General features: G+C 47.5%; 2 protein-coding genes across 2 annotated transcripts; one reads left to right on the forward strand and one right to left on the reverse strand.

Annotated features, from left to right (window-relative positions):
- Window positions 1–5,309: 5,309 nt before the first annotated feature.
- LOC137816615 (secreted RxLR effector protein 78-like) lies at window positions 5,310–9,955 on the reverse strand. Its single transcript, XM_068619831.1, has 3 exons — window positions 9,841–9,955; window positions 9,715–9,783; window positions 5,310–5,662 (listed from the first exon to the last, which is right to left on the reverse strand). The coding sequence occupies exons 1-3, from the start codon at window positions 9,953–9,955 to the stop codon at window positions 5,310–5,312; spliced, it is 537 nt and encodes a 178-aa protein (XP_068475932.1).
- Window positions 9,956–10,647: 692 nt separating this feature from the next.
- Window positions 10,648–11,202, forward strand: LOC137816623 (uncharacterized). Its single transcript, XM_068619845.1, has one exon. It carries the CDS (start codon window positions 10,648–10,650, stop codon window positions 11,200–11,202), a length of 555 nt encoding a protein of 184 aa, XP_068475946.1.
- The last annotated feature ends 1,401 nt before the right edge of the window (window positions 11,203–12,603 follow it).

The raw sequence follows: 12,603 nt of genomic DNA on the forward strand, positions 1-12,603 counted from the left end.
CACGTCCACCTTCTCTCCTCGACATGCTCTAATTCTTGGCGATCTCAGGGTTTCTTGCGTCAAAGACTTATGGCTTCTCGCTGCTCTCTCCGTCGACCTGCTTATCTGAAGGACCAGGTGATCTGCTACAAATGCCCTCGGCGTCTTCAAAGTTTCTTGAATCACTGTCCTCTGCCTACCCCCCTTGCCCGAACTGGCGAGCTTAGCAAGCAAGTCAGCTCGGGCATTCTGTTCTCGGGGCACATGCACCACTTCAAAAGAGGCAAAGGAACTCTTCAATTCCTGCACATACGCCAAGTAAGCCGCCATTTGTGGATCTTTAGCCTGGAACTCGCCTGTTACTTGCCCTGTGACTAGCAGCGAGTCACTCTTAGCCATCAGCACTCTGGCTCCCATCTCTTTAGCCAGCAGAATCCCGGCGATCAGCGCCTCATACTCTGCCTGATTGTTGCTGGCTTTGAAGGCGAATCTCAACGATTGTTCGATCAGCACGCCGTTGGGTCCTTCCAATATGACACCAGCAACGCTACCCTGCTGGTTTGACGATCCATCCACCGAGAGTACCCAACGGAAATCATCTCCTTCAACCCGCGTCGCCTCTGAAGAGAGCTCGACTACAAAATCTGCAAAGATTTGCCCTTTGATCGGGCCTCGAGGCTCATATTTAATGTCAAACTCTGACAACTCGACTGCCCACTTCACCATTCTTCCTGCAACGTCAGGTTTCTTCAAGACCTTTTGGATGGGCAGGTCAGTCATCACCAGTATTGTGAAACTGTGGAAATAGTGGCGCAACCTCCTCGCCGAAAACACCACAGCCAATGCAGCCTTCTCCAGGGCCTGATATCTCGTTTCTGGGCCCTGCAACACTTTACTCACGAAATAAATAGGTTTCTGAGCCTGATCCTGGTCCTGGGCGAGCACAGCACTCACCGCCCTCTCAGTCACAGCGAAATACAACCTGAGAGGGATTCCCGCCAGTGGTTTGCACAAAACCGGCGGGCTCGCCAAATATTCCTTCAGCTTGACGAAAGCTTCCTCGCACTCTTTCGTCCAAGCGAACTTGTTATTGCGCCGCAGACACTGGAAATAGGGATGTCCCTTTTCTCCGCTTGCTGACACGAAGCGGGATAGGGCCGCCATCCGACCCGTCAGCTGCTGGACTTCTTTCACTGTAGTCGGGCTTCTCATCGCCAAGATGGCGGCACACTTGTCCGGGTTGGCCTCTATCCCTCTTTCAGTCAAGAGAAAACCCAAAAATTTTCCAGCCTCCACGCCGAAAACGCATTTCTCCGGGTTGAGCTTCAACTTGAACTTGGCGATCGTCGTGAACAATTCTTCCAAGTCTGCAACGTGCTTGCTTTTCTCCTGCGAGGTCACGACCATGTCATCGACGTAAGCTTGCACGTTCCTTCCCAGCATCGGTGCAAGTACTCGATCCATCAGCCTCTGGTACGTGGCCCCCGCGTTCTTCAGCCCGAACGACATCACCTTATAGCAGTAGCACGACCTCTCCGTCATGAAGGCTGTTTTTTCTTCATCCATGGGATGCATCTTGATCTGATTATAGCCCGAGAAGGCGTCCAGGAAACTCAGCAGCTTGCACCCTGCAGCACTATCAACCAGGGCATCAATGCTTGGTAAAGGATACGAATCCTTTGGGCAAGCCTTATTCAGGTCGGTGAAATCGACGCACATGCGCCATTTCCCGTTGCTCTTCTTTACCAGCACGACATTTGCCAGCCACTCAGGGTACTGGACTTCCCTGATGTGGCCTGCAGCGAGGAGTTTCTGGGTCTCATCCTTGATCGCCTGCCTCCTTTCTTCATTAAATTTCCTCCTTCTTTGCCGCACCGGTCTCACCATGTTGTCCATCGCCAGATGATGGCACAAGAAGTCGGGATCGATCCCGGGCATGTCCGAAATAGACCAGGCAAACGCGTCCAGATGTCGTTCAATCACCTTGGCGATCTGGTCCTGGAGATCGACCTCCAGAGATCTTCCGAGCTTGAAAATCTTCCCCCCGATCTCCTTCTCGAGCCACCGCTCGACGGGTTTGGGCCTGGACTCTCTGGCGATCACCGCCTTGGCGATTCCGAGTTCCCTTGCTTCCTCCGGGCGATTCCGCGCCTCTTCCTCCTCCAGGGCAGCATCCCTCTCCCCCAGCTCAGCATCTACCATCTCTACGTCCCTTCCAGCGGCCTCCTCCATTATCGGCGGTCTGGGCTTCACACCGAGCGGTGGGGTGGTTGTGACATAGCTCACTGATCTTTTATTTTTCAGGCTATTTTCATAGCACTTTTTCGCTTCCTTCTGATTAGACTTTATCGTGATTACCACCCCTTCCATGGACGGCAGCTTCACCTTCATGTGCCGAGTCGATGGAATTGCGCCTATCCTGTTAAGGGTGGGCCTTCCCAGCAGGATGTTATATGCTGAAGGGGCGTTCACGATGAGGTACTTGATTTTTTCCGTCCTCGACCCAGCCTCATCGGTAAACGTGGTTCTCAGCTCAATGTACCCCCTGACTTCCACCTGGTCGCCAGCGAACCCATACAAGCACCCTCCATAGGGCCTCAGCTGGTCAAGGGGCAACTCTAGCTGCGTGAAAGTCGGCCAGAACATCATGTCTGCCGAACTTCCTTGGTCCACCAGAACTCGGTGAACCTTCCTCCCCGCCGTGATCAACGAAATAACAATGGGATCGTTGTCGTGAGGCACAACGTCCCGAAGATCCTGCTTGGTGAACGTAATGTCCACTTCGGGCGAGTGATATTCAAACATGTCCACCGACATCACCGATCGCGCGTACTTTTTCCTCTGCGATGCGGTGCATCCACCACCTGAGAAACCCCCTGCAATGGTGTGGATTTCCCCATGGATAGGCATCTCGTGTTGCTGGGCTTCTCCCCCTGCCGGCTGGGAACTCGACGCTCCTCCGGTCCTTCTGTCCAGCAGATAGTCGTTTAGGAAGCCGCTCTTAACCAGGTCGTCGAGCTGGTACCCTAAAGACAAACACGAGTCCAGGTTGTGGCCAAAGCACTGGTGGAACTCGCACCAGACGTCCGGCTTCGACCCCAGCACCTTGTCGCCCACTTTCTCGGGCGCCTTCAATCAAGCAGATATGTTAGGGATAGCGATCAGGTCCGCTAGCCCCATGACGAATTTGTGCTTAGGCGGGCGATTGTATTCCCGGCGCGCTGGTTGTTGGCGTGCTGGCGGTTGGCGCGCTTGGCTTCTTCCCTTGTTTCTCCTATCGTAAGGATAACGAGTCCTTTGATCCTTTCTGGCCGCCGCTGCCGTTTCCAGCACCCTCTGTGGCTGGATCCTGGTCTGGGCGCGTGGCCTGACGGGAGCCACACTGCCTCTCTTCTCAGCGACCTCACTCTCGTCGGCGATGTGAGCCACCGCAAGTCGCCTGACTTCAGCAAACGTCGCTGGATGAGCCCTGATCAAGGCTTCGCAGAATGGCCCTGGCTGCACGCCCTTCTTGAAGGCATAAACCAGCATTTCTTCATCCTTGGCCGGCGACCTGACCATCTGCGCTCCGAAGCGATTGAGGTAGTCTCTGAGGGACTCCCCATGGTACTGCCTTATATCAAACAGATCATAGGACACTCTGGGCGGTGCCTTGTTCACAATATACTGCTCGACAAAGATTTTCGAGAGTTGCTGAAAATTAGTTATGTGGCCATTAGGCAGGCTCACAAACCACTCCATCGCCGTTCCCTGGAGAGTGCTCACGAACATCTTACAATAGACAGCATCCGACCCCCCTGACAGCATCATCTGTGTGTGGAACGTGGTCAGATGAGCCTCTGGATCTTCCACGCCAGTAAAAACAGCTTTAACCAGGACCACGCTCGTGGGAATTGGCGTGTCGGTAATCGCCTGAATGAAAGGCATTGGGAAAACACGAGGCGGTGTCGACGGTGCCACCTCCTCAGTGGAAGAACGAACCTGCTGCTCCTGAAGAGCTCGACGTAGCTCCTCAGCTACCTTGCTGAGCTCCTCGTTTCTGGCGCGAGAGGCGACCAGGTCTTCATGTATCCTTGCCTGCTCGACGCGCGAGGCTTCTACAGTGGCCTGCAATGAGCGCATCATTTCTGCCATCTGCGCCATGGTCATGGCGGCGTCGCCTTCAGCTGCGACGGGAGCCACTGGACTGGAACGATTACTTCTCATCTTTCTCATTAACTTCAGCGAACCACAGAAACACAACAAATAACACTTCAACCACGAACGAATCAGCGATCGATCGGAGAAGATTCAAGAAACCGTGCAAGAATCCAAGAACACCGCAAACCTTCGCAGAAAACCACCAAAGAACTCGAACTTCCACCAGACAGATTGCGCGCAAGCAACAAAAAACCTCACTCCACCGATTGAAAGACAAGCAAACGGTTTAAAACACAAACTTCACCGAACGAAACTCAAAGAAACCAAAAACGACGGTTGCACCAGCACACAACCGCGCAGAAAACCTCGAAAACCTCCACGAACTCACGCTGTGGATGGGAGCACGTTTTACACGACCCCACGGTGGGCGCCTGATGATCCTGCCTGTTGACCGGAGCGCTGGAGAATGCCTCGTCAAAGGATCGACGTGCGCGCCGCTTCTCACTTCCGTTCCTCCTCTGGATCTATCTCAAGAACCTGCAAAGAAACGATACGGCGCCGCTGCGGCCGATCGCACTCCGACGCTCAAGTCAGTGACGGTATCACCAAATACTAAGAACTGGAACCGTGCAAATCTCTCTCACAAACAGCTCTGTCACTCGCAAGCGTAAAGTGTATGAACTGAACGTGCGTACCTTAGAAAATCTGTTAGGAACTCTTATATACCTGGTGATTTTCTCTCTCCTGGCAGTTACTGACTTGGACACGTGGCTCGTATCCAACCGTACACGTGCCATCATCTGGAGGCTCCCTGACTTGGCGCTACTTCTACTCTCATTTTGGCTAAGTTACCTATGCATGGTGCTGCCCAGTGCCTAGCTAACTCAGGAGTGCGATCCCTACTGAAACTGGCGAGTTAGGGTCTTCATACACCTTCCCTGTGGTCTCGCCGGCCGCCTTCATAATCTGCTTCTCCTTCCTCTTCGGCAATGTGATTATTCTGGCGATCTCCTTCTTCTTCTGCTTCTCCTGCCTGGTCGCCCGAGTCTACATCTGGCGACTTCGTCCTTAACCTGGCGATCGCCTATTCTGGTAAGCTGGAGATCGGAACACGCCAACTTAACTATCGGCGACTACACGTGCCTCCCGACTTCCTTCCCAACTGCCAACCTGGCGCCTTGTCAACGCGCCTATACTGTACCAGGATGCCACGTCATCGCATCCGACCTCCAGGGCGGTACAATAAGAAACAAAAATGGAGTAAGAGGATCACCTTGCCTCAAGCCCTTTAGAGGAGAGGATTCCTTAGTTGGGCTCCCATTAATAAGAACAGAAACAGTTGCAGATTCCAAAAAAGCTTTAATCCACAGGATCAACTTATCACAAAATCCCAACCTGGCTAACATGTAATACATAAACTCCCACTTCACTGAATTGTATGCCTTCTCGTAGTCCACCTTAAAAACTACGCAAGACTTCTTCTTCCTCTTTACTTCCTCTAATACCTCATTAGCCACAAGGACACTATCCATTAATCCCCTACCTTCAAGGAAAGCAGATTGCCTAGAGTCGATAACTTTATTGGTCACCTTTTTAACCTCAAAGAAAGGAACTTTAAAATAATTTTATATAAGCACCCAACAAGAAAAATAGGTCTAAAATCATCAACCTATTGAGGATTATCCGACTTAGGAACCAAATAGATGAAAGAAGAATTTGTGCCCCTGGGCCACTTTCCATATTTCGAAAACTCATTCTCAGCCAAGATGATATCCTTCTTGATAATATCCCAGCTAAATTTTAAAAAACCAAAGTCGTCCGAACCAGGGCTTTTCAAGCAATCACAACTCCAAACCAAATTCTTAATTTCTTCTTCCAAAAATACTTTACCCTCCTCTTTTCTTTCCCAAGCAACGTTTTGACTTCCCAATGGAGGGGTAATTCCACTATTGACAAAATTAATTACTTTATGTGCTCCACTAACACTAGAATTAATTACTTTATGTGCTCCACTAACGACATAATTAAATGCTTTGCATTCTCCACTGTTGACGGAATTAATTACTTTGCATGCATCACGTCTTGGCATCCCTCTCCCTCCGCTGTCAGACATTGCACGGTGACCTCCTCGCCATCATTTACTCTACCCGCACTCCATATTGAGAAACCTCTAAAATAGAGAACTCTTCTTCAAGGCTATCATCAAAACGTGCCTCGGAATCGCCCTTCGATTTTCACCCCACTTAGAGTGGAGGCATCCAAGAGGAGGGTCAGCCGCACAAATCTTTTCTTCTAAGGACACTTGTGTACCGACCAGTCCTCGATCATCGACTTCAGAGAAGATCTCAAACATCAGACATTGGTGTCAGATAGTAAAGAGGGGACACGTAAGGTGGGCCCCCAAAATCATATTAGTTATTAGATGAAACACTCATATATAAGAAAGCCTAAGTCACGAGGGATCCATGCACGTGGGGTGTATGGCGCATTCGGGCGCGACATAAGTAAAGAACCCTTGGAGGCGCCAAGGCCCATTAGGGTTAGGGTTTCAAAGGGTAGCCTGCATGCATGGCACGTGAACACTTAGGGCACCCATAGAATAGATGGCCCTGTAGCATGGATGCATGAGTTGGTACCTTGGTGGCCATTCTGTTAGTCGTTGCACTCCAATTAAGGGAAGTCTTATGTGCCAGATTATGCTAAGATTGTGTAATAGCGGCACAGGGACATTCTCCAAGGAACCCTAGACCTGGGTAACAAAACAAAAGTAAACCCTAGTTGCAACCTATATAAAGGGTGCTAAGAACCCTAGCAAGGTACATGGTTTCTAAGGCTGAAACTACTTTATACACTCATTGTTTCTTTGCCCCAATACTGACTTGAGCGTCGGAGTGCAAACGACCGTCAAGGCGCCTTTTGTCTTTGCAGGTGAGAGATTCTTCAACCAAGGAAGTTCGATTCTCAGAAGGAGATAAGTGGGCCAGAGACTGTCGTTCGAGTCAACCGGCGAGCGAGTCAACCAACGATAACAACTTGATACAAAGTATCGATAATCCTTACATTTTTAACTAAATTTGCCACCTCACCCACCGGAATTCTGATATGTAACCTTGCAATTTTTAAAACCTCCCAAGCGCTGGTTGCCTCGTCCACTTTGAATAACAAACCAACTAGAGCTCCAATCAACTCAAAACACTGTCTGTTCCAGAGCGTCAACGGGATACCTCAGCATCAGACTTAGGCGAGCTTTTCAGTTCCCACAAAAGATTCGGACCAGAGGAAGAGTGAATTGAAAAAACCGTCTAACCACTCTTTGTTTTCTTCAATAAGCTTCTCAAGAGAGTTTGAAGATTCACTTGACAAAAGGATGAACTGTTCCCCCAGTGATCTAACCCTCACAAAACTAAGCCCTCCCAAGAATAAGCACTCTTTCACTGTCTAAACATTAGAAGCTTTAGACAACCTCCCGACATAACACTTCTCCAACCACGAAGGGGATTCAACCTTGACACTATGAGAAATCAAATTTTCATCCAAAACCGAAGCCTTCAAAGGAGGACTCTCACACCCGCTCTTGACCACCTGGACGAAAGAATGTTTTTGTTTTCTCTGGATCCACACATTCCGAGTTGTTAAAGACCCCCGCTTAGGATTCCACTCTTTTTTTTTGGATATTCACGTTTACTGTATTTCAACTTGTTAACCCGCAGTTTCAATAACCGATCCAGATAGAGTCTAACTGTCTTTCCAACACATCCACATCCCTTATACTCTGGAATTTTACAAACCCAAAACGCTGATTCCTAGCGTTTAGCTTTCTGGAGATAAAAACATCTAAGACTCGTCCCCATCTTTGGAAAATTTTCCAAAGATCCTTTTCGAAATAATCTGGTGGAAAATTTGTGAAGAAAAATGAAGTATCCACCATAGATTGAACACTCTTTTCTCAACTGAAACACTCAACCTCACCGGAAAACACTCAACAAACCATTCTCTCTCTAAAGAGACATACAACTCAAGAACCCTAACTTGCCACAACTATCTAAACAACGACTTAAAATTCAAAGTCCAACCTCGTCACCCTATCAACAACTATTAATTGAGTACATACATATAAGAGGTTCTAGGCACCAATCAGAGAATGAGAAACTCGCTGAAGGTACCTTTGACGAGATCCAAGACCAAACTTTAACCTATGCCAAGGAGAAAATTTCGGAATAGTCTACCACTCCTTCATTGAATAAACAATTATTCTTATGCCTCCAAATCTTGCTTACCAACACAATCCAAACATTACCCAAAATAAGATTAATTGAAGTGGTCGCATCAAGAATTTTAAACTACTCGAAATGTGACCCAGGAGAGAGAAGATTTATCGAACTCACTTCTAACCAAGCGTAACAAAGATTTCAAGCTAGCCAAGCGACTCTACAACCGAAGAACATATGACTTGTCGACACTCCTCTGACACCCTACACAAACAACAAAGATTGCTCTCAACCTAAACCCCTCGTCTCTCCAAGTTGACCTTGGTAGCAATCTTGTTTTCAATCACCCTACAAGTAGTGACATGAGCTGAAGGAAGAGCCTTAATCCTTCAGAAAAAGTTGTACATCCCCAAACAATCCTTTTTTTCCTCTCCCCTTAATAAACTGTAAGTAGACTTGACATAAAAATTTTCAGGCTCATAGTCTCCAAGGCGAGGCTCTTAGAGGATACCACCTCAAACAACTGGCATACCTGAGATTCTTCCCAGCAAAAAACTCCCCTCTGCAAGTTAAGTTCCACTACCAAACATTATTGACCCAAACTCCGCAGTTGCTTAACTTTGCCTCCTTATTGTCAAATAGAGAAAACAACCTCAGGAATCTATTTTTCAAGACTCCAGATCCTACCCAGAACAAAATATTTGTCCCTTTTCCAACCTTCCAATTACAACCGTCTTCAAACTTCCTCCCCACTCCTCTGACTTCCAAATCTACTTCAAATCTCTGCACCACAAAGAGGGTTTGTTGTTCCTGACCCTAAACCCTAAACCTATTTTCCTTAATGATATGAATTCAAATAGAAATAACAATAAAATTGGGAATTTAGGATTACGGAACGGAATAAATTCAAAACAGTAACAATAGAAACCTGGATAAAGGATGGTGCCACAAAAAAAGTTTGATAAGCCTAAGGATGATCGTCACAAGAATTGGTGGATTCTTGATAAGATCGCAAGATGCAGGGAAAAACCTTAGCAGAGAAACACTCTCTAAAATTGTCAAAATATTCGTTTCCCTGTTATGAGTTCCAACAGTGTATAAATTACAAATTTAGCTAGAGGTCTTTTCTTGTTTGTAAGAAAATAAGACAATATTACAATACTTATATTTCAAGAATGATCATTTGTCCCAGTGGTTAGGTTGATACTCTGTACTTGGTCCTGAGTTCAAATCCTAACTCCAAATAAAATAATAATATTATTTTATTTTAATATTCCAATCTTGTTGTGCGTGTAATCAACTTAGTCTTTTTAAAATGTGGGCCTCCAAAAGATTAGCCGCCCTTGGGCTTGGATGTCCGCATCATTCCCTCCCTCTTGAGAAAGACCTTGGAGGATGTCTGCATCATTCCCTCCCTCTTGAAAAAGACTTGAAGTTAAATCCAAAGCTTCATCACCTGTAGTAAAAGGAGACAAATCAGACACATTAAAAGTGCTACTCATATTGTACTTACCTGGATGATCAATCTTGTAGGCATTGTCATTAATCATTTCTGACACTTGAAAAGGTCCATCCCATTTAGGTTGAAGCTTGGATTTTCTTTGTCTAGTTAACATTTTTTTCCTCATGTGTACTCAGACCCCACCTCCAGGATCAAAGATTACTTTCTTTCTTCCTTTGTTAGCTTGTTTAGAAGAACCTTCACCTTTTTCTTCAACTTGTGCTTCAACCTTTTTATGTTGCTTTCTCACATTGTCAACCTTAGCCTGTGTATCTTTATGCTTTAACACCAACATCGGCCTCTCCCCCAGCTCCAACACCGCTAGTCCAAGCAACACCCTTGGCGGTCGCGCTCCCTGTGGTTGAAGGCAGCGAGCCCAACTTCATAGAGAACCCTCCAAGCGCCTCCACGCCGTTTGTATCTGCTGGAGAGGGTCCTCCTTCAACCACCTCTATTGCTGGGGCCGCACCAGGTGGAGATGAAGGTGCCCACAACTCGCCAATTCTCATAACCGAATCTCCCACTTCACCACCACGCCAATAAGCCCCCCTCGCTCTACCAATTCAAGAGGATGGTGGTGAAAGTCAGCACCAGTCCTTCAGCACCTCCACCAACAACAGCTGCAAGCCTTCCCCCCCGATCGAAGAGTTCTGGGGGCCCTTCACAGCTAAACTAAAGATGATGGCAGAGGACCTCCCTTCAATCATAACAAAGGCTGTGAAGAGCTCGAACAAGAGGCTTCAGGACGAGATCTCAATGCTCTAGGAGGAGAATCGCCTGATAAGGATTGAGGCAGAAAAATTGTCTTGCAATCTGATGATGGCAGAAAGCGATCACTCAAGGCTGGAGGACGCCATTAGAGTTGAGCTGAGGGGCGCACGCAAGGAGGCCTCCAATCTGCGCCAGAAACTGCACCTCCTAGCTCAAGAGAAAATCGAGCTGGAGAGTAAGCTGGTTCCCTACAGGCTCAAGGTGGCCAACTTGGAGGCATCAATAAAAGCGGATGCAACCAAGGTGGAGAACCTTGAGAAAAGGTCGGCTGATCGGGAGGTACTCCTGGGAAAGGTCAAGAATGAAAGGGACGACTCCATGGCTGAGCTCGCCAAGGCTCAAGAGGAAAGCAAGAAAACTGCTGCAGAGCTGGCCCAGGCGCGGGACGAAGGAAAAAAGGTTGCTAAAGACCTTGCTCAAGCTCGCTTGGAAACTGAAGAACTGAAGAAACAAGCTGACGAACTGAAGCAACAAACTGAAAAGCTCGAGCAACAAACCGAAGAGCTCGGGCAAAGCTCCGCCCAAGTCCTTGCCGCCGGGTTCGACGCCGCCCTGGAGCAAATCGCTTGCCAGTACCCCGAGCTCGACCTCTCCATGGTGTAGATCTGCAACGAAGTGGTGGATGGGAAGATCGTGCCTTCTGAAGATTGATTGCTTCCCTCCACCACTTGTTTCCTGAGATTTAGCGCTTATTTCTGTTTGTACGACCTTTACTTGTAACAATTTTTTTCTTTTCTTCTTATGCATTTGAACTGATACCGCTTCTATTATAACTTCTTCCGCTTTTGCACCTCGTCTTTCTGTTTACTCCGCATTCTTTAACCTTCATATGCTTTCTTACTCGCACTTTGAACTTTAGCAAACCATCAATCTCATAACAACTCATCAAACTGTTAACTCGAAGCAAAGCTTGAGCAACTTATCAACTCTCAAACGATGACATTTTAATAACTTGTGAACTTAAGGTAACAAACTTCAGCGTGAAACTACATACTAAACAGCAAGTTTCAAACCAAACTGATATTTTAAGATGCAGTTCACCTGATCTGCTCCATCGAAGTGGGCCTTTACTCCTGTCATCGCCTGTGGTTCTTCTGATTGCCGTAGTATTCTGGCGATGTGGCCCTTCTCATCTTCGTAACTTGATCATTGTTCCCTCATCTGGGGGTAGAGGCGCTTTTCAGATCCTTCTCTACCTCCCTGAGTTTCAGAACAATGATCTGGTCTTACTGGGTCAATATTGATGTTTCACTTAAAAGGGAAAAGGCATTTCCTTCCTTTCCCACCACTTAAGGTCATAAACACCCCTGACTTTTCAGCTCATCTTGCCTGAACTCGCTCAACGGCGAGAAGGACTTTATCTGGCCTGAACTCGCTCAACGGCGAGAAGGACTTTATCTTGCCTGAACTCGTTCAACGGCGAGAAGGACTTTATCTGGCCTGAACTCGCTCAACGGCGAGGAGGACTTTATCTTGCCTGAACTCACTCAACGGCGAGAAGGACTTTATCTTGCCTGAACTCGCTCAACGGAGAGAAGGACTTTATCTAGTGCCTCTACTTTGCCCAGGAACTACATCTCCTCTTCCCTGGATGCACTAAGGACTTTTAATCTGTTCTCGCCTGCACTCGCACAAAGTCGAGGAGGACTTTTAATCTCTTTCTCGCCTCAGAACGCGCGAGGGCGTTGAGGTCTTTTAATCATTGCTGGTGCCTCCGATCGCCGAAAGACGATGAGGACTTTCAAACTTTAACTGTGCCGCCGATCGCCAAAAAGCGATGGGGACTTTAAAACTTTAACTGAGAGCATGCACTTTTTCTTCATTCAACACAAATATGCATGCAAACTCAAAAACGTAAGCTTGAAAATTCTTCTTTTATTGGGTGGCCTCATTAAAAGCCCTTCTTAGGGAAAAAAGAGTGCCCCCTTTAAACTGTTTTAACAGAAAGCTTGCAAATCTTTTCATGTTCGTTTCTACTTACAAAGCTTTAACTGTAATATAACT

This window comes from Phaseolus vulgaris, chromosome 10 (assembly GCF_000499845.2).
Source record: "Phaseolus vulgaris cultivar G19833 chromosome 10, P. vulgaris v2.0, whole genome shotgun sequence".
Lineage (NCBI taxonomy): Eukaryota > Viridiplantae > Streptophyta > Magnoliopsida > Fabales > Fabaceae > Phaseolus > Phaseolus vulgaris.

Bases quoted from the DNA above. Each gene is read 5' to 3' on its own strand.
- LOC137816615 (XM_068619831.1), bottom strand. From the start codon at position 9,955: ATGAGGAAAAAAATGTTAACTAGACAAAGAAAATCCAAGCTTCAACCT. The intron at 9,784-9,840 runs GTAAGTACAATA...CTTTTACTACAG, and splicing joins CTACAAGATTGATCATCCAG to GTGATGAAGCTTTGGATTTA. The intron at 5,663-9,714 runs GTCTTTCTCAAG...CTTTCCTTGAAG, and splicing joins TGATGCAGACATCCTCCAAG to GTAGGGGATTAATGGATAGT.
- LOC137816623 (XM_068619845.1), top strand. From the start codon at position 10,648: ATGGCAGAAAGCGATCACTCAAGGCTGGAGGACGCCATTAGAGTTGAG.